Here is a 24,898-nt window from a genome sequence, read left to right on the forward strand (position 1 = left end):
GTACTACTTTACTTCCTTCCAAATATTAGGTGCCATGTAAAATTCTACCTATTACCTAACTATGTCTTTATGCCCAATGTTGGAGATGAGACATGTATGTACAGTGAATAGTTGGTTTGTGCTACAACGACTGTCCAGCTTCTAGAGCAGGTTGTCAAAAGAAAAGGTTAGATTGATTAAAATGAGGTCTTTTTTTTCTTGCCTTGCTAATCTAAAAACATGAATATAAGCAGCCTATGTAGAAGTATTTGCTCTGTTCTCGAATAGAGTGAACTTGTATTGCATTTAATGCAAAGTTACTGTACCAATATATAATATAATTATAGAACCAATAGATTCCTCTTTAAAAATTTCATGTGGGAATTTATCATGAATTCTTAATAAACATTTAAACATATTTGTTTTAGAATAATTAATTTAATGCTGTGTTAGAGAATTCCATCACGTTTTTTGAGATTTTGAGACGTTGATTTCTTCGAACTTCTTTCAAATGTGTGTCTTCTGCTTGTCCTGTCCAGCGTCAGTAGCTGTGTCTCCAGTTGATTGTATTCCAGGCACTATGATTGTATTGTAATTTGAATGTAATTCTAAGAACAATAAACTATTTATTTGATTCAAAAAAAATAAGCACAAAGTCATTTCTTTGACCAACTTCAAATTATGTACGACCATAGTGTTGTGGATGTGCCTAGTTTTCAGATTGCAATGTAGTCTACAGGCGTCATAGACCAGACTGCCTAATTTGTCGTAGCCTTCCTTCTCTGCGGTGTGTGTGTGTGTGTGTGTGTGTGTGTGTGTGTGTGTGTGTGTTTGTATTTGTGTGCATGAGGTGTGCGCGTATGTGTCTGTGACGCCTGATTTACCTGCTTCTGCCTGTTTGCATTAATGAAGTGTTTGTGTAATCCGCCCAGCATCCGATTTGAAATTGCCAAAGTTAGGTGTTCGTACGACTGGCATGTGTTACCCCTCTAGTCACCTGTGCTCTGCACCCTCCGTTGGTGTGAGTGTGATTGTGACTGTGACTGATGATGCTGTGTAAATGTCCAGCCTGTGTAGCCGTGTTTGTGTGCTAATCTGCCTAGTGTCTGTCTTGATTATGCTGATTATGCCACTGTCAGGTGTTTGTTTCGGCAACTGTCTGTCTGTCTGGCATGCATTCAAAGCAGAATTAGCCAACCCTCCACTCACCTGTGCTCGCGTGTGTGTTTGTATGTGTGTGTGTGTGTGTGTGTGTACATGTGTGCATGTTGGCAGGGATGTCGGTGAGTGCTATCAAGGACGGCTCAGGCATGCTGGTGCGCAGTGTGGTCCAGGGTGGCTCTGTTAGCCAGGATGGCAGGCTGGGGGTTGGGGACGCCATCTTGGCCATCAACAGAGAACCTACCTCCAACCTGACCAACGCCAAGGCCAGGGCCATGCTCCGCAGACACTCTGTCATAGGGCCAGAAATGAGGTGAGGGGCCGGTCACTGTCCAACTGCATTATAAAAAGGACGTGGTGCTTAGGGTTACGCAATGATGCCGGTCACACAAAACTATGACGACTCTTAAGGGCTTTGTAACGTTTTCTCACTCTGCATCACTGAACTCTCTCTGAATCCCTCCCTTATTAATCTTCAATTGAAATTCCAAAGCACTGGGTGGCTGGATGTGCAACAGGTTGTGCGTCATCCTCTTTACAATGACTCAAGTGCTGAGTGAACCTTCACATTTTTTTCATTGTTGTAGAGAGACACCAATGATTTAGACGCACAACAAGACATCATCAAGTACAATTAAAGGGCCTACACTCTTTTACTTACTTTATTGCTGCAAGTTGGACGTCTGCACAGGTCAAAGTAGGAATGTTGGGTTTATATGAGGTCTACAAACGACAATTACAGAGAAGAAGGATACAGGTGTAATTGGGTGCATTGAGGATTAGTGAAAATTCCATCAAACACACTACGTTTACATCCACAGCAAGTCCTCAGCAAAAGTGTTATCAAGCAAGATAAGTGGCAACTCTACATGTCCACAATATTGGCAGTAGTGGTATTATTGTGTTTAGGTAAAGGTTACTGTACTTGTAGCCATATTTGCTTAATTGAATGCCTCCTTAGCTGCAAAAAAACATTTTCTAATATAAAACTTGATATCATTGAACACAAAAAAAATTGCGGTGTCAAGAACCTAAATGCAAAAGGGCTCATAATCTGTTCCATTTGATATATACCCCTATGTTCCATATTTGTGCCTTTTAAAGTATCCTCTTTGGAGAGGCAAGTTCTAATGCAACCTGAGAAAACTCATCAATTAGCCATCACAAGATGTCAACTGCTTACAAAAGCAATTAGAAGAACAGCTTGGCCACAATGCTTCCTATGCCCAAACTATGACACACCCTCTAAAAACACTAACAGGGTTCCCTAATCTTCCAACTTTCCAGCTGTGCCACAAGTGCGCTGCACCACTAGAGGTAGATATCTTGAAATTTAAGAAATAAGAGTGGCAAATGGCATGTGCTTAAAATATCAATTTCTGTATGTAAAAGTGTACACAGCTACATGACACGTCACTGCTGTCACTGCGTCACAAACATGAATTGTGTAAATCATAATGACATTTTGAAAGTGTGTTGCTAAAATGGTTGTATAAAATGTGCTTTAAAGTGTGAGGTAGAGAGAGATTCCAGTCAGATATTTGTCACATCATGGTTCAAACACATCTTTGCTTGAACAAAAAAAAAACGCCAGGGTAAGTGTTTGAGAGGGAATGAAGAAAGGTGCTTAGGGAATGATGAGAACAATCAACAACTGAAAGAAGAAAAAAAAGTAATTTAATACCACTCACGTTTTCTAGATCTATCCATGCAGATCTTGACAGTTGTTGTGACTCAAATGAGTGAGTATATTATACATCATAGATAAACGTCTGTGATCTTGACAGTCTGTGTGACTGTATGTGTGTGCGTACAGTCTGTGCCGTCCGCAGTCATGAACACGACTTTCACCACGCCGTCACCCATAAAGGATCTTGTCTCGGCGTGGATCTCCATCACCACCTTGTTTTCGACGCAGCAGTCATAGTTGACTGAGGAGCCGCAGTCATGTTAAATTAGATTAGATGATGAAATTTTAAAGATAGCCCGAGGGGAAATTGGGTAAATTATTACTTGTTCTAACATCAGCAGTTATGGTTCCACATAGACAACACAGCTGACTGGAGCTGTGCCCCACCTCCACCACCCTGCTGCCTCGCAAAACACCCACTCACTCTCTTTCAGCCTCTCTCTCTCTTTCTCTCCCTACATCTCTCTCTCTCTTGCTTTTACAGGCACACACACACATGCACACACCAACTCACACACACACACACACATGCACACACACATACCCAGTCTTTCAGTGGTCTAACCTCCAAAAACACCTTTTTCCTGCGATGGGAAATATCTCTGAATAATTCATCACTCATCTCACCTTGAACAGTGCGCTTCTGAATAAAAGCGTGTTTTAAAGAGCCTCTCATAGATGCACACAATACACACACACACACACACACACAAGATGAACACACGTTTTCTATCACATGGACACACACACACACACACACCCACTCACGCACCAACAAGTGCTCACCCGCTCACACTGCGTCGTCCTGACAGCACTGCAGACAAACTAACAGCGAGTGGAGGCAGATGAGTTGCTTTGGCAGCCTCGGAATAAGACAGACATAGAAGGGTGAGGGCTTGTCACTATCAAACTGCCTCTGTTGAGACAAGACGGGCCGTCCACATGGCTCAGTCTAAACAGCTTAGCATAGACGATCTCCATATTCCATCTGCCACCATGAGCAGAAGAGAGAAATTGGCTCTTTTGGCGGATTCAAACTGTCTACGAGTACCGTCACACAAGAATAGAAGTGTGTGGGTGGGGGGGGGGACACGTAGGTTAACTGACATCTTCTATTTAACATCATTACATAGACATGTATATAAGGGTTTGTGCCAAAATACTTTTTTATCTTAAATGTGTTTGTTTTTTTTTCCTCTTGTATCAATGGCAGTAAAAGCAATGCCAACGGATGGGGCACATCAATAGTTTTAAAGCAACTGAAAGTTTGTATGGCGTGTAAGAATAAAACGTTGGAATAAACAACTTAATAGTTAGTTGTTTAACGCTTATGCTAATGTTTAATCTTGCTTGTCTTTAAAATCAAATGGCCTGAAGACTAAACATAACAAACAAACAGACTGAGCTTCAGTCAGTTCAACATCTGCTTATCTGCTTTCTTACCAAGAGTCACTGTAGATGAGAGGATTGAAACCACTCTCACTCAGTCTCATGGTGACAGTGGTCACTGAACTCTTTCTTTATGGATGTTTGTTTTTCTTTTCTTTTTTAACCTAACTCTTGATAAGAAGGTGAATAAAGACAATTTCCCACAGATCAAACTATTCCTTTAAACCATAGCATTTCATTATTCTTCATCTATCAATCCATTTATCATATGCAGTACAGACTCCACTCATTTAGTGCCATGTCATTTTTCTCGTCCTTGTCGTCCTATTTGTCATTGTTTAGTTCTGAGAGTGAAAATATTGCAATGAGAAAAAACTTTTGTCATATTAATATTCAAAATGCTTTCACCCCACCCTCCACATTTCTTTTCCCGCATCCCCCTTCCCTCAGTATAACCTATGTCGCAGCCCATCAGATGGATGAACACCGCATTCGCCTGTGTTTGCCCCCTCTGGCATCCATCGCAGCGGACAGCGCCTCTTCGGAACCTGCAGCCAGACCCCCCAGTCCAGGCAAAGCTCCAGCTCCAACTCCAACTCCAGCCTCATTCACCCTTACACCCTCTGCCTCAGTCAAATTTAAAAACGCAGCTCCAGAGCCAGCAGCGGCCAGAGCCTCCGCCTCGTTCAGAACTCCAGCCACGGGCCCCGCCATAGTCCCCACCGTCACCCCGGCCCCAGACGCAAGGTAATGTAAGATCCAGAGGTTTCAGCCCATTATTTATGGTCACCTAATCCCTACTCAGGCCCCGGAGTGCAAGATAAACCTGTCTTAGGGTTTATTGGACAAGGCTCCAGCTTTATCACATGTTGATATGTTTTCTGCAGAGAATTCACACCATGAAACAGCTTTTCATTCTGAGTTCTTTAATGTGTTAACCTTGGCCTTAAGATTTTTATTGCAGCCAGGATATTATTAGTGTAACGCAATACACATTTCAGCAGCTATAGTCTTACTAATGATCCATGTTATTATCTGACACTTTAATTAACCGTAAACAGCGTGTTTCAGTGTTAGTTTCTTCCAGTCCGTATTTCCTCCTCTCCATTCTTCTCTGTGGTAAAGGCAAAAAAAGCTTTCCTGAATGTTGAATCTTTGAGTTATATTTAGCTGTTCTCTTATGGATCTCAGTGCTGACTGTCAGCGAAAATGAATTGTTTCGCTTCTGTCTATCCCTGCTTTTGCTCCATCTTCGTGTCCCTGCCTCTCTCTCCCTCCAATTTCTCTCCGCAGCCCTTTTCTTCACCCTTATCTTTCAATGCATTGCCTTTGTCTCTTTTTTCCTGCTAGACTCCTCACTTGACTCTCTGTGTCTACGTCCGTCTCTCTCATCTCTGCCTCCCTCAGTCATCTTGCTCTGGTCATTTTCTCTTTACCTCATTTTCCCTCTCCTCCATGCCTGGGCCCCATCCTTTTCTCCTGGCTGCTCCTTTTTCAGCACTGGTGGAACCATTTGTTCTGCCCTCTTCTGTGACTTAACTGGCTATAGGCTCCTGTTACGCAGATAGCACCACTATCACTCACCTCCATGGGCTTATTACAGCCCTCTAACGTTAAACATATTCATGAAAAATTCTCATGTTCCCTACCTCTTTCTTCAACACCTACACACCCATACAGCAAATATACACACACACAGATACTCTATGTGTGTGTGTGTGCGCGTGTGTGTTAACACAGAGACACTACCTTACAGCGACCTCCTTGGCAGAAAATGTGTATTTTCAGGGCTGTTTGCACCTCAAGCGGTGTATCTTTTCAAGGCCCACCAATGTAACTCAATATTGGCAAATGTGTCACAGTGTCACAGTGTGTCAGGCCTTGAAAAAAGAACAAAGTACGCCAAGATCCCTTGTTATCTACAGAAGATCTGCCAGCGTAGTCGAACGCTGCTTGACTCTCAGATTGAATGCTGCAATGACTAACGATTATTTTCATATCATTAGTCGACAAAATGTCAGGAAATTGTGAAAAGAGCATTATTTCATTATTATCCAGAGATGAAGCCTCAGATTTTTTGTTTTTGACAAACCGACAGTCAAAAACACTAAAAGAAAAGCAGCAATATATATGGTATATACAGCATGAGTGATAATTAACTTCAACAGTACAAAATTGTTGTCAATAAACGTTCCATCTGTTTATTAACTGACTGTATCAGCTGTTCTCAGAATATAATTTGAGTAGTTAATATTCAAAATATAATTTAGAGCATAGACAGTGGTATATCAAGTTTCCATTCAACATCACACATTCATTCTATATTATTTCTGCTTGAATGTTTATTCACTATCAGTTGGCAGATTCCAACCTCTGTACCTCACACGATAAAAGGAGAAGGCAAAGAAGGTGGCGACACTCTGGAAGAGGAAAAAGACGAGATTAGTGCAGACGGGAAGGCACCAAAGCTGGAGCTGGAGATAAAGGTGGATGGTAAAGAGGAGGGCGATGGCGAGGTCCATCCGTGTACCACCCTGTCTTGGGATCAACCTCGAAGGTTAGTGAATCAGTGATGTCAGTAAGTCTTCCCATGATGTCCTTTATCCTCGGTGCCAGAGGAGGCTTAGTAAAATCCAAGTGTGTTTAGGTTATGTTCACAGCAGGGGCAGAACAGCCGAGCACACACGCAACTTTTTTTTCTATTACTTAGTTCCCAGAGAAAGTGACTACTTTCTCAAGCTGTGTTCATTGCATTTACGACTGTATCCTGCTTGGATAGATCACATAAGCTGCACTGAATGCAAGGCCAGCTTCTGTGTGTCTCTCTCTTTGGAAGGTATATTATTCTATTGTTTTGACTTAATCTCTGAAACTCTACGCAGTCCTGAGCATTAGATAGAGGAAGACTGAGGGGGGGGGGGGGGAAGGCGAAACTTACAGGATTAATTCTCCCTCTTGTACATTTTTGCAGTAGTTCAAACCAAGTAGGTCCTAATCATTCATACAGAAGACTTGAATTCATCATCACTGCAGCCGAGCCGTGATAAGAGGGATTTTCAGCTCTGTAATATGTGCTGATGCTCCATATAGCCCGCGTTGTGTTTCAGTGTATGGCTGACTCGAGCGCCAGGCCAATCCCTGGGTATCAGCATAATGGGAGGCAGAGGCATGGGCCGCAGACTGAGCAGTGGAGAGATGATGAGAGGAGTCTTCATCAAGCACATCAGCCCCGACAGCCCGGCAGCACATAATGGCACCCTCCGGACGGGAGACAGGATACTAGAGGTTGTGTGTGTGTGTGTGTGTGTGTGTGTGTGTGTGTGTGTGTGTGTGTGTGTGTGTGTGTGTGTGTGTGTGTGTGTGTGTGTGTGTGTGTGTGTGTGTGTGTTTGTGTGTGTGTGTGTGCGCGTGTGTGCGTGTGTGTAAGCGCGAGTGCGTGCGTGTTGCAGAGAAAGAGACACACTTATTAGAAATTACAGGAAGCAAGTATGCGTGTGTGTGTGTGTGTGTGTGTGTGTGTGTGTGTGTGTGTGTGTGTGTGTCTTGAGGGCGAAAAGAGATTGTGTGTTTGTTGCATGAGCATGTGTGCACACACTGCATGCTGCATGAATATGTTTTGATGATGATTTGAATATAACATGATAATAATTAACAATTAATACCAATATAGTTATTTGCAACAGTTTATAAATTAAACTCCCAAAAAATGTAGAAGACTTTATCCATACTGCCACAACCCCCACTAGCCATTTCATGACACATATCCAACATCTGCTGTGTGTGTTGACTTTGCCAAGGTGTGTGGTGAGGACTTAAGAGATGCCAGCCATGAGCAGGCAGTGGAGGCCATTCGCAGCGCTAGAGACACCGTGGTCTTCCTGGTCCAATCCGGACAACACAGATCTCAGGTACTTCATCTTAGAAAACAGTAACCCCCCCCCCCCAACAAAAAGTGGAGGCCATTCGCAGCGCTAGAGACACCGTGGTCTTCCTGGTCCAATCCGGACAACACAGATCTCAGGTACTTCATCTTAGAAAACAGTAACCCCCCCCCCCCCCCCAACAAAAAAGAAAGAAAAAAAATATTTCCTCTGGCTTACGATTCATTGTAAGGCGGGCATTTTACTTTCATTGTGTAGAATTTGATTCTCTTGAAGCCACAGTTTTTTTTCCCACACTAAATGTCAATACTCAGCATATTGTCAAAGAGGGTGCAGTTTATATTCTATTGGATGAGAAGTTTGTAGCATTAAATGATGGCGATATCCCCTGAACACTGGTATCACATAGCTTATCATATTGGACGCAGAATTTGAAGTGTCTATGTTTCACAGTCATATAGATATTAATCTGCTTACGCTGCATTTTACATTTCGCCCTCAGTCTCCGGTGCTCGCCAACCATGAAAGACTAACTCCAACTCCACAGCGCAACTCGCACACCAGCAAGGTAACCCTCCTCTACGACAAGCTTAATCCAGCCTTGAGGTAGTTTTCTAGTATAGAAAATAATACGCACTGAAATATAAACTGTATATGGCCATACAGAATCAAAGAACTGCTTTTTTGTGTTTAAAAGGTTGTGACCCCTCCTGCAGATTTCATTAGCTTCAGATGAAATGCTGTGAAGTGATTTTTCTGTTTCTGTTCCCACACAGTTACTGATGTTTGACTGTGTATGGCCGTAGTGTATGGAGAATGTTATGTATACACTATATTACATATTTAGAGCGATGAGTCATTAACACCCACATGGTATTCCAAGAAGAAAGAAGGAGCTTTGAAGGGTTTTTTGAGAGGTGGATTTCTGTTTTGGTGCTGATGTATATAGAACTGTATCTCCTGTACCCTCCTGATTTTAGGAAGCAGAGCCTTTCAGTGGCATGTTCCTTAGTCTCTCCCCTACAAACCCCTTCACCCCCACCCCCTTTAAGGTTAGTATATTGTTGTTTGTGTATATGTGTTGTCTTATCACGGGGTATACGGGATCTCAAAAGAAGCCTTGGATTAGCATTTGCACTTAGCCAACTTCCAAAAACTTAATTAACGTGCATATCTGTACATAGAACCGTTGAAGTTCAAAGTCCCTTGCAGCTACCTTGTTTGTTAAAGCCCTTTGTTTCATTCTTTGATGGAGATGCATAACTCTCTAAATAGACAGTACATTCTTTTGAAGTTATTTTCCCATGCACTTCGAAGTTGGTTGCAAAATAATGCATGATTCTGGTCATCTTTCATGTTATTTTTAGCTGACATTAAAACTGTGTTCATTAATTCATTCTGTTCGTCAGTTTTTCTCACTGCTACATCAAGCACACTGAACAAGCCTCAGGGGTAGTCCAACTCATGCCCGAAGGACCCCTGAGGCATCTCCAACCCTGCCTTTTCAATAATGCAAAACCTCTCCCAAGGTACCTTCGCCGGCATCCGAGAGAAAGGATCGGCGGAGCCCCCTAACTGTCGCAACACCAATCCGCGCAGCAGCTGAGGATGAGCAGGACACGGGCAGGAGTGAGTCTGCATCATAGAGCAGCAAAACAAACACATGCTGGGATCCTCCAAAGCCCACAGGACATGTGTGGCGATTTCAATATAGTGGCCACAGTCACACAGTGCAGGCCATGTGATGCCCTCTGGTCCACAGATACCATTATCTGAAAGTCACCAAGAGCCATATGAGCAAATTATTTCCATGCTTTTCACATGTGAAGCCAGTTGGCTCGGGCTCCTCTCGGCTTTAATGTGCATGCATTATTGGCCGAGAACACAAACGCCTAAATAGCAGCAGCAGTTTTAGTTTGCAGATGAGAACTGAGACTGCCGGCTCTGTTTATTTGATTCTCTCACTGCAGCACTGAACTTTTGTGGAGTTTTCTTTGCATTCAGTTTAACTCTTCAAAATGCATTTTGTGTATCACTGAGGTCTAACGATGCATTTTCTTCCTCAGAAAATATTCGCAAAACCAGTTTCTCTAAAAAGTGGAATATTACCTAGTTTACATTCATGTCTTATTCTTCACTGTCTTTGTTTGACGTAGCCGCCTCCTGTGTGGCAGTGGAATAGTGTCACTCCATTGGCATGAGAGCAAACAAACTAGGGACCAGTCATAAAAAGACAATGATACATAGCTCTACCAGTGGCCAAAAACTCCAGAAGCTACCATTAAGGAAGTCTATGTGGCTCTGCTCTCGTGAATTTGAGTCCTTCAAATATTTGTGCACAGTGTCAGTCATTACGTGTAGCATGCCTCACTTTTTTTGACTAAATTATCATGTCTTCTTCCTAACCGCCTCTTGTTTGTTAACTTTGACTCTCTCAGAAAAGATGCTTCAGCGCTATGGCAGCCTGTCTGGGAAGCTCCAAATGATTGAGCTGGAGAAGGACCCTGCGGCTCACGGCCTTGGAATCAGTCTCTCCGGGAACAAGGACGGCTCCAGGGCCCGCATGAGTGTCTTCGTGGCAGATGTAGACCCTCAAGGTCCTGCCGGTTTAGATGGGAGGATACGGGTTGGAGACGAGCTACTGGAGGTAAAGAGGAGAATGAATGGGAACAGTGAGAGCAGGGCCAGGGAAGGTTGGAGTCCTAGAGAGAGACAAAGTACCAGAGTCAAAAATTTGAGAGCAGCAAAAGGGAGAGCAGTGGTTTGTGGGTAGGAGGCATGGATTAGTACAGAGCGTTGCACAGAAGATTTATCAGACAAATTACCATTTGAAGGATGGTTGGTGCTATGTTGGATTAGAGATGAGGAGGAAAATCGTGGGGAGACGGAGATGGCAGAAAGACAGATTAATGTGGAGATTTATGAGATAAGGAAAAAAAAAAGTTATTTTTCTTCTAGATCAATGGTCAAATCTTGTACGGTCGCAGTCACCAAAATGCCACCACCATCATTAATAGTGCTCCATCTAAAGTCAAGATCATCCTCATCAGGTAAGGCTCAGTGTGGATTTTCTTGTGACTTTTCCCCCCCCAAAAAAACTTTTACTAAACCGGATGTAGGTTTGGACCAGCTCAGTGATGATAATAGTTTATCGTGTTGTTTTACAAGGAACAAGGCAGCTCAGAGTCCAAAGGCCCAGGGATCCAGGACAGAGTGTAGGGACACAGTCCACTCCCAGATAGATTCCGTACAGCGCGGGGGATCATCCAGAGACATCCACCATATCATCCTACCTCAGGTACAGTAACGTCAGTTCCTCTTGGCATAACCTGCACAGCTCAAGCAACCGGTTGAGTCGTAACAAAATCTCATTGTAGTGGAAAAACAGCGTTAATACAAAAAGGAAATATAAAGACCTTTCCACCCCACTGCGAACATGATAGCAAACAAATATCTTTCATACAGATCTCCTGTGAGCTTCACAATTTCTTGGCGAGACTTCAAAGTTAGAGTTTATCATCTGCTTCCTTTGTCTCGCCTCCCTCCAGGATCATGTCGGCCTTGGCCTCTGCCTGGTAGAAGACGAGTCTGAGGGCGGAGTGGTGGTCGGGTCCCTGACGCAGCACGGCACTGCTAGTAAGGTGTGGAATCATCAAATAGCATTATTGCAATTTTCCACATATAGTTTCTTTTTCTATCCTGCAAACAATATCTCAACCATTTCACTATCAATTGTTCCTCTCTTGTTTAAATATGCGTGTAAATATTATAATACCATGTGTGTTATCAGTGGTGGTAGAAGTTAGCGATACCTCACTATAAAAAATGTTTTATAGACAGAATGTTCTTCAAGTATCAAAACTCAAAGGAGTATTCAATTATATTATTGACGTATTGTTACTGACGTGTTACAATGTAAGCAGCTTTAATGATCTTAATGTGAAAGAGGTGAAGAGGAAGCTATTTTATGTAGAGTTTGTTACAATACACGAGCCGGTGATATGTTTTATATGAAAAACATGGGTCTTTTTAGTAATATCTGTAAATAAAGCTAGTGGAGTAAAAAGTTCAATAGTTGCCTCTGAAGTATAAAGTGGCCTAAAATGAACATCCTCAAAGTAAAGTACAAGTACATAAAGTGTATTGATGTACGGGGGTTGAGCAAATGTACCTAGTGTGCATTTGATTTTGAAACTCACCTCCTCATTAGTTTTGCCTAACTTCCATTTTTTTTTTTATCCATGTTTCTGTCTGTATGCAGGATGGCAGAATAAAGACTGGGGACAGAATCATAGCAGTGGGCGATGAACATGTGGCTGGACTGTCGGTGGAAAAGGTTAAAACACACACAAACACACACACACACACACACACACACACACACACACACACACACACACAATATGCACTTCAAGGTCATCCTGATTTAATGATTTATGACTTGCCTGTCATCTCTGTATCCAGGTGTCCAGTTTGATTCTCAAACATCAGGTCACTGTCAAGCTCTCCATCAGCCGTTCCAAGAGCCCCTCCTCCTCTTCCACTCTGCCGCTCCCTGCATGTCTTTCCAATCCCTGCTCTGTCTCTCCTGTACCCTCTCTAACCCTCCCTGCGTCCTCCGCCTCCACTTCATCCCCCAACACCGTGCAGACGTCTTCCACGGGACACGCTGATTGGCCGGGATCCGCGCCCACAACTTCTGACCCCCTGGGCTTACCAGTTGTAGCTGGCAGGGACACCACGATAGAGATCAGTAAAGGAAATGTAGGCCTGGGCCTCAGCATTATTGGAGGGTGTGACACTCTGCTGGTACGATCCAAACCTCTCCGGCAATTGTATCAATCAATTTAATTTTGGTAGTGGAGTAAGCAGCCTTGTATGCATTGAAAGGACCTTTAGCCAAGCTATCATTGTTATTATTAATATATATATAGTTATCTTATTTAATTTTCCTTATTGGTGTAACCAATTATCTTTTAGTACAAAGTGCATGGTGTTCTGAAATATTAAGTATAGGAAGGCTAACTCTAACCTTAAGAGTAGTGAAGGTCCCTCTAACAATTAGTGTTTTCTGATTTTCCCACCAGGGGGCAGTAGTAATCCACGAAGTAAACGATGGCGGAGCAGCACAGAGAGATGGAAGGCTGCATGCTGGAGACCAGATATTAGAGGTACTGTGGGTGCACACGCAAACATAACTTTATCTATCTATGCATTTATGTTTTTAAACCCGGCAACAGATCGTGGAGACATGACTACAGTAAAACTTTTTGTTTTCATGTATGGTTTTACACCATTAGTGTTTTCATTTAATTTTGATTTATCAAAAATCGAAACCAAGTCTTTACTGAATGTATGCCCTTTTTTCTCTAATTTGTGATACTCCTATTAAACCCTGTAAATGTAATTTCCACTCTTATTTCTTTATTTATGTGTACAGCACACACTAATCAACATTTCTTTAATAGTCTCAGTCATTCAACTCATTTTAAATTAGCAAGATGTTCTAGTACCAAGGAAGAGGCAGGTTAGGAAATACAAAATTAAAGTGATTCAGCTGCTGGAATGACGCCAAAAGCGACAAAATTTGCATTCACAAAACAAATCATGCAAATCACCAGGAAGCAGTAAAATTATGAATTGCAATAACATGCAGGTTGATGCTATGGCCACTCAATGTAGCCATTATAGTCATGATAAAAAACTCCTTGTCATTAGCTGAGTTAAAAGCCGTCTGCTGTTTGTGATTTCCAACAAAGTTACTCTACATCTCTGTTGACCTCCTGTGCCCGCCTCGCTCTCCTCCTCCCAGGTTAATGGTATAGACCTGCGGCAGGCGACTCACGACGAAGCTATTGGCGTGCTGCGTCTCACCACCCAGCATGTCCGCCTGCGTGTCTTCAGGCACCAGGAGGCCTACAAGGAGGAAGACCTGTGGGACGTCTTCAGCGTGGAGCTCCGACCTCGTCCCGGAGAGGGGCTGGGGCTCAGCACCGTGGGAAAGAGGTACAGTCATGACGCTCTTGACATGACAAATGAGAGACCTCAAACGTGCTGTATTCACAGCTGAAAATTCATGCTTGGCTAATTTAACTAAAAGGTTAGATGGCATGGGACGTTGTAGTTCAAATCCTAGGAGTAGCGAAGCCAAATTATAATTTCACACACCTGCGAATGTATAATTAATTTCACTTTCAGAGCCCTGATTAAAACAGGATCTGGGTCGGCTTTAGGAGCTTTGGCTCACCGAGAATGTTCCCGGCAACTCTGAGTCAAACCAGTGGTGGAGTTTGATGGTCACATCAACAAGTTTCATTGTATTTTTAATTAGTCAAGTGAAAGCCCACCACCTGCCAGCTCTTGCACCATGTGAAGATGACACATGGATGAGAAATAGAATTGGCCATGCTGAATCATGCCACCGTCTAAGCAGAAAACTATTCAGCAAAAGTGTGGCTTATTTCTGACATCAGATTTCATCAGAATCCATTTTCATTGTCGTGGCTGAAGTAAGTTGGTTAATTAGCTAAACGCTGCAGTTTGCAAAATGATGATGTTGCCAGAATGAGGTAATATTGTTATGGTTTGAACATTTTCAGCAAACCCAAGAACAAGTGAACTGAAACAGGAATGGTTCATGTTAATGCTTGAGTGGGAAAAAAAACAAAACACTTGCCAATCTTCTGTCAGTTGGTTAATTAAAAAAGACTAATCAAGTGCTCCACAATGGAATATTGAATTTATGATGCCTCTGAACCAAATAAAGCTCAGCAGTCAGTTTCACTGTGGTCTTTACAGACCTAACCCACATTTGTAGGTGTGTATCTATCCATATTCTGAAGACAAAATGTGTGTGCGTGTGGCTTCACGTGGTATTATTCACGGCAGAGTATTATGGCCCTTTTAAGGAAAAAAAGCTTAGAAGGGAATAAAGTCATAATATGTCGAGACAAAGGTCATATTTTTTAGGGGGAAGAGTTGTAAATTCAGAAGAAAAAAAACCAAAACATTACAAGAGCAAAGCCGTAATTTTTGCGTGAATAAAGTTGTAATTTTTATGCTCCGTGTCATGAAAAGATGAGTAAGAAATTATTATAGTCTGTTCCGAAGAAAGAACCACACCGACTCGGAGGAAATGGTTGGCATTTTTTTTTCATTTTCTTAAAATAATATGACTTATCATTAAATTATGACTTTGTTCTCGTAATATTACGACATCACTCTCATGATCTCTGATTTTTCTTTTCTTCAGTATGGCCATAATATTCAGTCTTAATTATTCACTTTGATTTACTTTTTTTCATGGAAGTTTTGGGGAAGTCATTTGGTTGTTTTCGCTCTTTCATTTATTCGCCTTTTAAGTGAGAAAAACTATCTTTAAAGTTTTTTGTTGCACATGTATATTAACGAAAAGAATCCTTGGTAATGACAAAATGGTTAAGTTAAACTTCCTTTATCAGGAGAGTCTGTTCTTGAGCTATGAGACATTTGCTTAGTTAAAGGTCAGGGAATTAGTAGAAACATGAATCATTGACAATGATTCTATTTTAAAAAGGGTTGATAGACACCTAATGAAATCACACACCCTTACAGCATCCAATAATCACCATAAAGGTTATAGAGCTGGGCCCCTACAGCGAGGACACATTATTTCCAAAGAGTTTAGGTGCAGCTTCATGTATTTGCACAAACAAGTGTGACATTATGCTAAGCAGCAGGCTCACCGCTCGCGTAATTTGCTTTATAAGCATGGCACAGACACAGTTTGTTGACCTCTGTTTTCTTCCAACAGTAATGACACGGGCATCTTTGTATCAGATATCATCAGAGGAGGCGTTGCAGATTCGGATGGCAGGTTGTTGCTAGGTGACCAGATTCTGTCAATCAACGAAGAGGATGTCCGCGCGGCGTCACAGGAACACGCGCAGACGCTTCTACAGGTCCGACTTAAGACTTATATGTCTATAAAGGAATTAGTGGTCAGTAGAAGTCTGCAGTTTCATGGATTCATCGTCGAGTGTCCCTTTTGCTCTCAGAGTTACTGTGGAGTGGTTCACCTGGAGGTGGCTCGTTTTAAAGCCGGGGTGCAGCACTCAAAGCGGAGCCAGGTAAACTGCTTCTCTCTGCGTTTTTTGCCTAACGAGTGACAGGAAAGAAAATATAAAATGTGTAATGCTTTCAGATGTTAGATTACCCTACACTGACTTTTATGTGATTTGTATTGTCCTGACCTGGCCCAGACTTTCTTAACTTAGCCCACTCATTTCTTTAGTTCAACTGTTTGTTCTATAAGCTATTTTAACAGTAGTGTTTGTGAACCTAGGAGTACTTTAAGTTTTGTTTTATCCAGAGCGAAGACTCCTCTGACTGTTCCACCCTGACCCCCTCAAGTGGATGTGACGCTTACATCGGCCACCAGAGGGAAACAGACAACAACGCAAGGAGCTTTAGTGAGTGGAAGTTATGAAGAGCATTTGTTTCAGTATAAGATAAAAATTGAGTCCCTGTTTTTAAATGATCAACAATTTACTTTTTGTGGAAAATATGCTGTTGAAATCTCCAAGCTGATTATGCAAACATTATATGTCTTACTCCCCCCACAGCATTTCAAGACTTCACTGACGTGAGAAAAGTAATAATAGAAAAGGTAGAGAATGAGATCATGAAATCATAATCTACAATTGTGTTTGATCCCCATGCTGTCTTTCAATGTTTTTGATGTATATTTTTAGAAAGGTATGATATGGTTATTACCTCTTCAAGCTTTTGTTCTTTCACTTTCACACGCGTGCGTGAGTGTGTGTGTGCGTGTGTGTGTGTGCGTGTGTGTGTGCGCGTGTGTGTGCGTGCGTGCGTGCGTGTGTGTGTGTGTGTGTACGTGTGTGCGTGTGTGTGTGTGTGTGTGTGTGTGTGCGTGTTTGCGTGTGTGTGATGTCACCACAGGGTCCATATGGCTCCCTGGGCATCAGTGTAGCAGGAGGAGTGGGCAGTCCCCATGGCAACGTACCTCTTTTTATAGCTACCATAGATACCAATGGACTGGCAGCCAAAACACAACAATTACAGGTGAAGAGTGCCCGTCTGTGTGTGTGTGTGTGTGTGTGTGTGTGTGTGTGTGTGTGTGTGTGAATCATGTAGTCATAACCTTGTCTTTGGGGACAAATATTTGTAGCAGTGAAAAAGTATTCAGATCCTTTACTCGCGTGAAAGCACCAATACACCAAATGACAAATATAATACTACAAGTCCTGCATGAAAAAGTCTACTGGTTTGCTCCCTCGGACTAATATATTATTATGTATGACATCATTAGATGATAAATACTGGAGCATCAGTGTTTAAGCAGCATGTTACTTGCAGCTGCTTGTGATGAGGCTAGTTATTTTTAACAACCTTATACTTTTATATACAGAGACACCAGATCTGAGGCGTGTGAGAAGATTAAAGAGAGGAGACCCTCGTAGCTCGGATGTATATTTATTGGAATAAAGACAAAAAATATATTTAGTTAGTTCAGGATAGAATAAACTTCTCAACACATACTGGCCAATATACATATATTTTTTTCAGAAACGGCAAAGAAATGTTGTGGAGGCTTGATATTTCACAGTTTACCCATAAACTTCGTTAAAAATAACCATAGCTAAAAGAAAACATGAATACAACCAAATTATTAGAACTTGAATAAAAAAGAACAAGAGCATTGTTTATTCTGTCAAGGAAACGTTTTCATATCGTTGCATCATAAACGCTGATACCAATGTGTCTGTGAAAAGTACATATCGGGCAATATCACAGGCCAAGTGATATATCGGTCGGACTCTTCTCTTAGATATGGAAGTACAGGTTTGTGTTCTTGTGTGTCCATCAGACAGGAGACAAGCTGCTCAGTATCAATGACGTGTCCACGGAGGGAATGACTCATCTCCATGCCGGGGCCTTGCTGAAGGACGCCACCGGAACCATCAGTCTGCAGGTAAGCCCACACTGAGAAGTGCACCAAGTTGCACTGTGATAACATCATTCGGGTTTTTTCTTCAGTGTTTTCACGCACCAGAGCCTGCGGTTCAGACCTCAAGTCTTTAACAAGGAAGTGAAATCAGATAACTTATAGTTTCTGAACACTTCATTATCAGTATTCGGTTCGCGAACACTACACTGTGATTTCAAGACAAAAGTGTGGCTGACACATTTTCTCATTGCTCCCAACATGAACATGGGCATGGCAATATAAATGATGCGATGAGAAATCAGTTCAATAACAGTCTGTCTGTGTGTATCTAGGTGGCAGCAGGTTCAGGCGGGTGCAGCACACAGGACAACAGCGATGTCTGTGCGCAGTCGCCAGGCCAACCCAGCAGCCTGCACTGCTTCCACAGCAACCTCTGGTAAGAATCAGCCTGCTGGCAGTCTCCTGCTGTTGTGCGTTATGATCTGACTTTGGCCTCCTCCCGGTTTATTCACTGAATAAGGACACAGGCAGGCAAACCTCCGTTCCCTTGACAGTGGTGAGAAAGTGCAGCCACTGTGTGAGAAGCATTTGGACGAGAATGAGCTGAAGTGTTTTTGTACTTTGAGTTCGAATGGTTGTAATTTTGTGAGGTTATTCCCAAACAAAAAAATATACTAAAGATACATTTCCGTTTTATTCCATAAAAATAAGGGTTATTGACGGCTTGACAATTAAATAATACATTTGAAAATACTGTAAAAGATTCAAATCTGATCTGGGGGTATCTGTTCATCAGTCTTAAGGCAAATGTTGGGAAGGTTGAAAAACCTTGTCTCTTGAATATTGCAGTTTTCAGAAGGTGTCAAAAAATAATTCTGCACATTAGAACCTGTCTTTGCTCACATATTGTCTGTTCTAGTGAGATGACATTCTCTCTCACACACACACACACACACGCACACACACGTTCACACAAACACACAGCAAATTCGCAGTGCGGAGCAACACTCTTTACATCGCCTCACTTCTATTCCCACAGTGCTCGCATGTATAAGACCGTCACTCTGGAGAGAGGCTCCTCAGGCCTCGGCTTCAGCATCGTGGGAGGGTTCGGCAGCCCTCACGGAGACCTGCCGATCTACATCAAAACCGTCTTCGACAAGGTGAGAGAGCGTCCTCCATGGAGAACACGGGGGTCCTGGCTCACAAATCGGGATCGCAACACAGCTCGGTGTGCAATTATACTGGAAAAGTGTCCGCGTTCCTGTGAGAAACGAGAACACCAACAGTTGTGAAGCCACAGTTATAAACAAAAGGCCTAAGAATTGACGCAGCTATTGAACTTTTAATATTATACTCATGCCAAAATGACTGTTGTGGCTACTACAACTAATAATGATAATAAAATGGATTATTTTAACTTGTTCCATGATGATATACAAAATGTGCTAAATGTGTTCAACCTTTTATTTGTACTGCAGTTATACTATATTGTTACATTATCAAGCTACAGAATTAATCATCTGAATTTCACACTCAACCTAGAAATTTGGAAGGTATTACAGCATTATTTTTGTTTGCCGTGTAGCCGCAATTTCTCATCTCGCATGCGTTGCCATATTACAAACAGCTTGTGATCTCTGATCCGCACGTGCTGATGGACTCGTCTTTGTACTCCCCAGGGGGCGGCCGTGGCAGACGGCAGACTGAAGCGCGGGGATCAGATCATTGCCGTAAACGGACACTGCCTGGAAGGTGTGACTCACGCTGAAGCCGTGGACATCCTCAAGAAGACCAAGGGAAGCGTGGTCCTCACTGTCCTCTCCTGAGATTTGGCCCATTCTGTCCCATTTTGATTGATGTCGTAGCACCACAGTGATGTAGTTTGTATAGTTGTGTTTCAAGTCATAGGCAGAGAAGACGCTGTGAGTGTAAATTCATCTCCATTTGGTTTGGGGAAGCAACCTCTATCTGCAAACATAGCCCAGTTCTCTTAATATGCACACTGTAATGCTAATTACAGGTGTCAGTTGAACTATTGTGTTTACTCTATGAATCTTTATACAGCAGTCATGGTCCTCATAAAAACATGATCTTTAATATGAAATCAACATGGAAATGATACTCCACCGTACCATACCATGGTGTCCCAATGAATAACGACACACTGTTTCTTTAGTCAGTTCTCTTCAAGGCTTTTGTAATACAGATATGGATTGATTTGCATAATTTCCCATGTAAACACACATGAATAAATCACCGTCCACAAGTATTTTTTAATCTGCCGACCGTAAGAATGAATGCGACGGAAACATGTGACGTGATTCACTGCTGTCTCGTGGCTTCCGTTTAACTACTGTGATAAACTCCCACCCGACCCAAACCATGCCAAGTGCTTCTGCCAATCTTTTGTATGGCAATATGGTGTTAGGACATTTGCTTTGTGAGACTCTTTCACTTTTATGTACTCATCCTCACATTCTAATAATTCAAAATGTGTTACGACTCCTTGACTATCAGTGTATTACATGACATGTTTACAATTCGCAGTGGTAACCACCTTAGGCAGAACAGGAAACGCTCATTTGGTCACATCTGTTAAAAGCAGCTGCTGAGTCAACTTACTTTAAATATCAGCCGTCAGAATAACTGATTTATTTACCATTATATTATTTATTGCTGTTTGCATCTTTGTAATTTTTGTTACTAGGGAAAATTGTCATAGCTTTATGTGCAATCTTTGTCTAGGAATCTTGTCATACGTGTTTTATATGATTTTATATATACTATGATTTAATTTATGTTTTCTTAACTGTTATTTATTGTATTTCATTTACGTGAGTAGTTGTCAGAGCCATAACGCAAACAGCTGTGTTCAGCAATGTGTAAGATTGTGTAAGTGATCTTATTAAATGTTCCTTTGTTGGGGTTCTTTGTATCCAAACCTTTTTATATTTCATAGTTCTTATAGCTCTTTAATTGTTCTGTTTACTTACTTCTTGATGAGCCTCTGTGTAAAATATCATAGTGAGACAAGCAGACTCCTTAAATGTGATTATATTTTAATGATGATTGACGACAACCTATGAATTGCCGTGACTATTGGATGCTCTCTGAGGCCTGTGGATATCAAATTGTTTTACTTTCAAAGCCCACAGATGCAGACGGGAGAGAAGAATTTGAAGAAAGTAAAAAAAAAATTAGGATAGGTTCAAGATTTTTCTTTTCTTTTCCCAGAACCCTTGGAAATATGTTATTGTTGTCGTTTTTGGTTTTTGTCTTCTGCTCTCCCTCTGTCTATCTGACTTTGTCAAACAGGATTACATATTCAGGATCACTCAGGTTTAGTCACGGTGCCAGGAATAAGTGTGTGCAATACAGTTTATCATGCAAGACAGGGCAGCACTAAATCACAGAGCAGGGATTAGAGAGACGAGGGGAGGGGAGAGGAGACAACATCATGAAGGAGGCTGAAGAAAATAATCAGGACAGAGACGTTTTCAACCTGAGTCAGAAAAAAACCCCAAGGGAGACGAAACCTGTGCCTTTTTTTTATTTCTACATGTAAAACTTTCTTTTTAATTACTGGACTGACTGGTGACAACTTGACAAACAATACATTTGCACACAAATGTCTCACTTAGGAAATAGGAAGCATCGAGGGAGATCCCGTCTGGAGCCTACGCATTAATCGAGGCCCATCTGTTCACATTGGAAGCTTTGTTGAAACCCAGCCATCGCATTCTGGTTTATCCTTCTCCAGATGAACAATTGCCTGCCTAAAGGCTAGTGTGCAGAGGGTTTAGAGATGGATAAATTGCACAATGCTTCTTTTGTGCTTTTAACCCAGACGTTTCTGACAATATAATGGCTCTCTCCTCTCGCTGAAAAATAAAACTCGTATCTTCTTCTTGTTCTGCATCTAAAAGCAAATATTCACATACTAAAGCAGTATTTTTTTTTTTATCATGTATGCTTCAACCGATTTCCTTACAGCTCTTGTGGGAGTTGCAGGGGGCACACGCGTTGACATTTCCTTTCCATTGAGCAAGGGAACGGAGCCGCTGGGTTTTTGGAATAATGTGCCAGCAGACCACAAGCAGTGGCACCTTTCCCACCCCATGGCCCTCCTTGCACTCTTTTCCACCTATATTAAACAGTGAGGGGCCTAGATACTGTGGCGGAAAAACTGCCATGCATTTTGAAGCAGAAAGTACGAGGACTATCGTGAGAGCACACTTGACATGAAAGGCACTAATGATCCACTCTCCCGGGTGAGTAGCAGTGGCCAAATGATTGTTCTATGTGTGACTGTCATATATATCTGCACTAATAAATCGACAGGAATGTCTTTTGCTTTCAGTATAACCTGCCAGTACAGAGAAATCAGCCAACTGATGATGGGTCCAAAAATCTCTTCTTCTCACTCCATCCCCATGAGATTTTTTTTTTTTTTACATACCAGCCAGCACTGCATAAATGCCAATCCTAAGCAATTCAATCAAGTGCTGAGTCTTACAATTTTGTGCTTTCCTTACAGCGGGATAAAAATATCCCAGCTAGGAGGATTCACTGTAACTACTGTATTTTTCTGCGGGTCTACAGTAGATTTAAGGAACCACAGCTATCAGCTTAGCAGTCAACATTTCCATGACCCCAAACGGAGTCTAGGTTGTCACAAGCAAATGAGCTGAACTGATGATAAAACAGATAAATGGGAGGCATGTCCTGCTGTTTTGTTCAGTGGCAGAGCCCGGAGCAGGAAATAATTATACACAGTCATGCAGTTAGCAGAGGAGCGCCGCATGACACGCCGCATCATCTGGTTAGGATTCTTCAAATCACTTCTTATTAAAACAAGAATAACACTCTGACCTAATGTGACTCTCTTTAATTCAGAAAATAAGCTTTCAATTCAAATTCAATTCAGGATTTTTTTTCTCTCCTTTATCCATTCCTTCATCAAACTATGCTGATTTGTTTAATTTCCTACCCCATATTAAAAAAACTCTTTTTAAAATGAATTTGGATATTTCCCTCTGTTTTATTTTCATTCACTTCTTAATGAATACCTATGTAGAAAAAACAGTTTCATAATTCCTCTACATATTGGTCTAAAAGCCAGTTCCTCTGATTTTTCTATAGCCTATAGACTAATTGTCAAATTTAGCAGTCAAAAAATGTTGAATGATGCTACATGCAACTGTGTGCTCCTATCCTTGTTGCTGTTGTGTCATTGCAATTTAAATTATAAAGCAGCGTTTCCTGATCTTTCCCTCTTCTCTCTCACTCTGTCCCCACTGTTTCATCATTCTTCTCCACTGTCCCATGTGGGAACTGTTGGGTTTCTCTCTACAAGAGAAATGTTAGGCGTCACGTGGGCCATGGGGCAATGCACTGTGTTGTGATCATAAACTATATTGAAATTGATTGAATTGAAGTCAAACTGGCACTAGAAGCCAGGTAATGCAGCACCTGGCACCACGCGTTCCCGGCGCGCGCTCAGTGCGTCATTACGCAGAGGGAACAGGTGGTGGTCGCAATTTATGACGCGTCCTGTCTGAGCTCAGCGCGTGATTCCAAATGTTTGCCGCGTGTTTATCCTTCGCTGCAGGCAAACAATGAATAATGAATGAAAAAGAATTGAGGAAACTGGCGAATTGAGCCACAGTCCTGTGCGGGACAAAGTGTCACTGACCCTGGAGCTGCGAGTCGTCACTGACAGGTGAGTGCAAGCGGCCCCTCCCGACCCTGCTCCTCTTCTAAAGCCCCCGTGACAAGTGTGGACGGTGCGTCCGAGGAATGTTGCGGCTTCGTGGCGACTCTGTCCAAGTCGATGCTTTGTGTTTTTTGCTGGGCTTGCTGTTTCATGGACAGTTGGTGATGTGTGATGCATCATGTGCAGCAGCAGCACGTTGGTCGTGCTTCAAGTTTTGCACTGGGTCCGCGATTTTTGGAGTACGACCAAAGTAGAAAAATGACTGAAGTAATAGAAAATAGCTTGTGTAAAATTGAACCCTGTCGCAGTAACGCGTCACGAACACACGGGGGCGGTGCGTGTGCTGTTAAGAGCACATGGAAATGCGCTCGATCTGATTCATGTGGTTTGGAGCAACATTAAGTGGTGTGACGTGCTTTTTTAGCCTCAGGCTTCAGACAAGCAAATTTGCGCCTGCAGCAAAAGGCCTCTAGTATGAAGACCCTCTGTTACAGCACAATATTCACTCACGTCTGCAATGCATGTGGTAGCATCACGTAGCCGGGAGCTGGAGGAACGAACGATGAAGGGAAGAAAATAATCTTTTAGACTTATCGAATGACGTCATGAGTTTGAATGTCCAGTGACTACAGAATAAAAGGGACAGTATACACTTAAAAACTACAGTGTGTGATATTTAGGAGAACTTATTCACGGAAATTGAATATATTGTCCATAACTATGTGTTCATTCGTGTATAATCACCTGCAACAAAGAACCGACGTTCTATCGTCAACTTTGAATGAGTTAAATATAGTCACATTGGGTGGAACCGACCTCCGTGTAAGTCACTGTGTTTGCTACGTCGTGTTGAATACCGTCGGTTGCACAAAACGGTCCAGAATACAATTTTCCAGAAACCGGAAATGTAATTAGCCGTGCGTCACCATAAAGTGTCCCTGTCGGCTGCTCAGTTGGTTTCGGTTTGCAACTTTACCACCAGATGCCCTCTAGAAAAGTACAAAAATGACACGCTGGGGCTTTAAACCTAAGCTGAGCTGTTCGGGGCCACATGACCTTTTGCTGTAAATGTTAAAGAAAAGCCTGCCCCACAATTCATAGCAAATACAACGACACAGACACACAGA

At 42.2% G+C, this 24,898-nt stretch overlaps 1 protein-coding gene across 3 annotated transcripts in view; it reads left to right on the plus strand.

Moving 5' to 3' along the window:
- Nucleotides 1-20,980, plus strand: part of si:dkey-92j12.5 (multiple PDZ domain protein) — a 37,346-nt gene extending 16,366 nt beyond the window's left edge. For 2 of the 3 annotated variants that reach the window (XM_035637337.2, XM_047333913.1), the window contains 25 exons: nucleotides 1,255-1,453; nucleotides 4,670-4,966; nucleotides 6,576-6,776; nucleotides 7,327-7,504; nucleotides 8,017-8,127; nucleotides 8,603-8,668; nucleotides 9,081-9,152; nucleotides 9,630-9,729; nucleotides 10,539-10,747; nucleotides 11,059-11,150; nucleotides 11,269-11,398; nucleotides 11,649-11,741; nucleotides 12,362-12,436; nucleotides 12,565-12,909; nucleotides 13,188-13,271; nucleotides 13,913-14,106; nucleotides 15,893-16,040; nucleotides 16,137-16,208; nucleotides 16,451-16,550; nucleotides 16,704-16,747; nucleotides 17,044-17,166; nucleotides 17,972-18,076; nucleotides 18,385-18,488; nucleotides 19,092-19,215; nucleotides 19,735-20,980. In XM_035637337.2, the coding sequence (XP_035493230.2) occupies nucleotides 1,255-1,453; nucleotides 4,670-4,966; nucleotides 6,576-6,776; nucleotides 7,327-7,504; nucleotides 8,017-8,127; nucleotides 8,603-8,668; nucleotides 9,081-9,152; nucleotides 9,630-9,729; nucleotides 10,539-10,747; nucleotides 11,059-11,150; nucleotides 11,269-11,398; nucleotides 11,649-11,741; nucleotides 12,362-12,436; nucleotides 12,565-12,909; nucleotides 13,188-13,271; nucleotides 13,913-14,106; nucleotides 15,893-16,040; nucleotides 16,137-16,208; nucleotides 16,451-16,550; nucleotides 16,704-16,747; nucleotides 17,044-17,166; nucleotides 17,972-18,076; nucleotides 18,385-18,488; nucleotides 19,092-19,215; nucleotides 19,735-19,881 (3,413 nt within the window). In that variant the 3' untranslated portion in view covers nucleotides 19,882-20,980. The remainder of the gene's footprint in view (nucleotides 1-1,254; nucleotides 1,454-4,669; nucleotides 4,967-6,575; nucleotides 6,777-7,326; nucleotides 7,505-8,016; nucleotides 8,128-8,602; nucleotides 8,669-9,080; nucleotides 9,153-9,629; nucleotides 9,730-10,538; nucleotides 10,748-11,058; nucleotides 11,151-11,268; nucleotides 11,399-11,648; nucleotides 11,742-12,361; nucleotides 12,437-12,564; nucleotides 12,910-13,187; nucleotides 13,272-13,912; nucleotides 14,107-15,892; nucleotides 16,041-16,136; nucleotides 16,209-16,450; nucleotides 16,551-16,703; nucleotides 16,748-17,043; nucleotides 17,167-17,971; nucleotides 18,077-18,384; nucleotides 18,489-19,091; nucleotides 19,216-19,734) is intronic. The other variant, XM_047333914.1, reaches the window with a different exon arrangement.
- The last annotated feature ends 3,918 nt before the right edge of the window (nucleotides 20,981-24,898 follow it).

This window comes from Scophthalmus maximus, chromosome 8 (genome assembly GCF_022379125.1).
Source record: "Scophthalmus maximus strain ysfricsl-2021 chromosome 8, ASM2237912v1, whole genome shotgun sequence".
Taxonomy (NCBI): Eukaryota; Metazoa; Chordata; class Actinopteri; order Pleuronectiformes; family Scophthalmidae; genus Scophthalmus; species Scophthalmus maximus.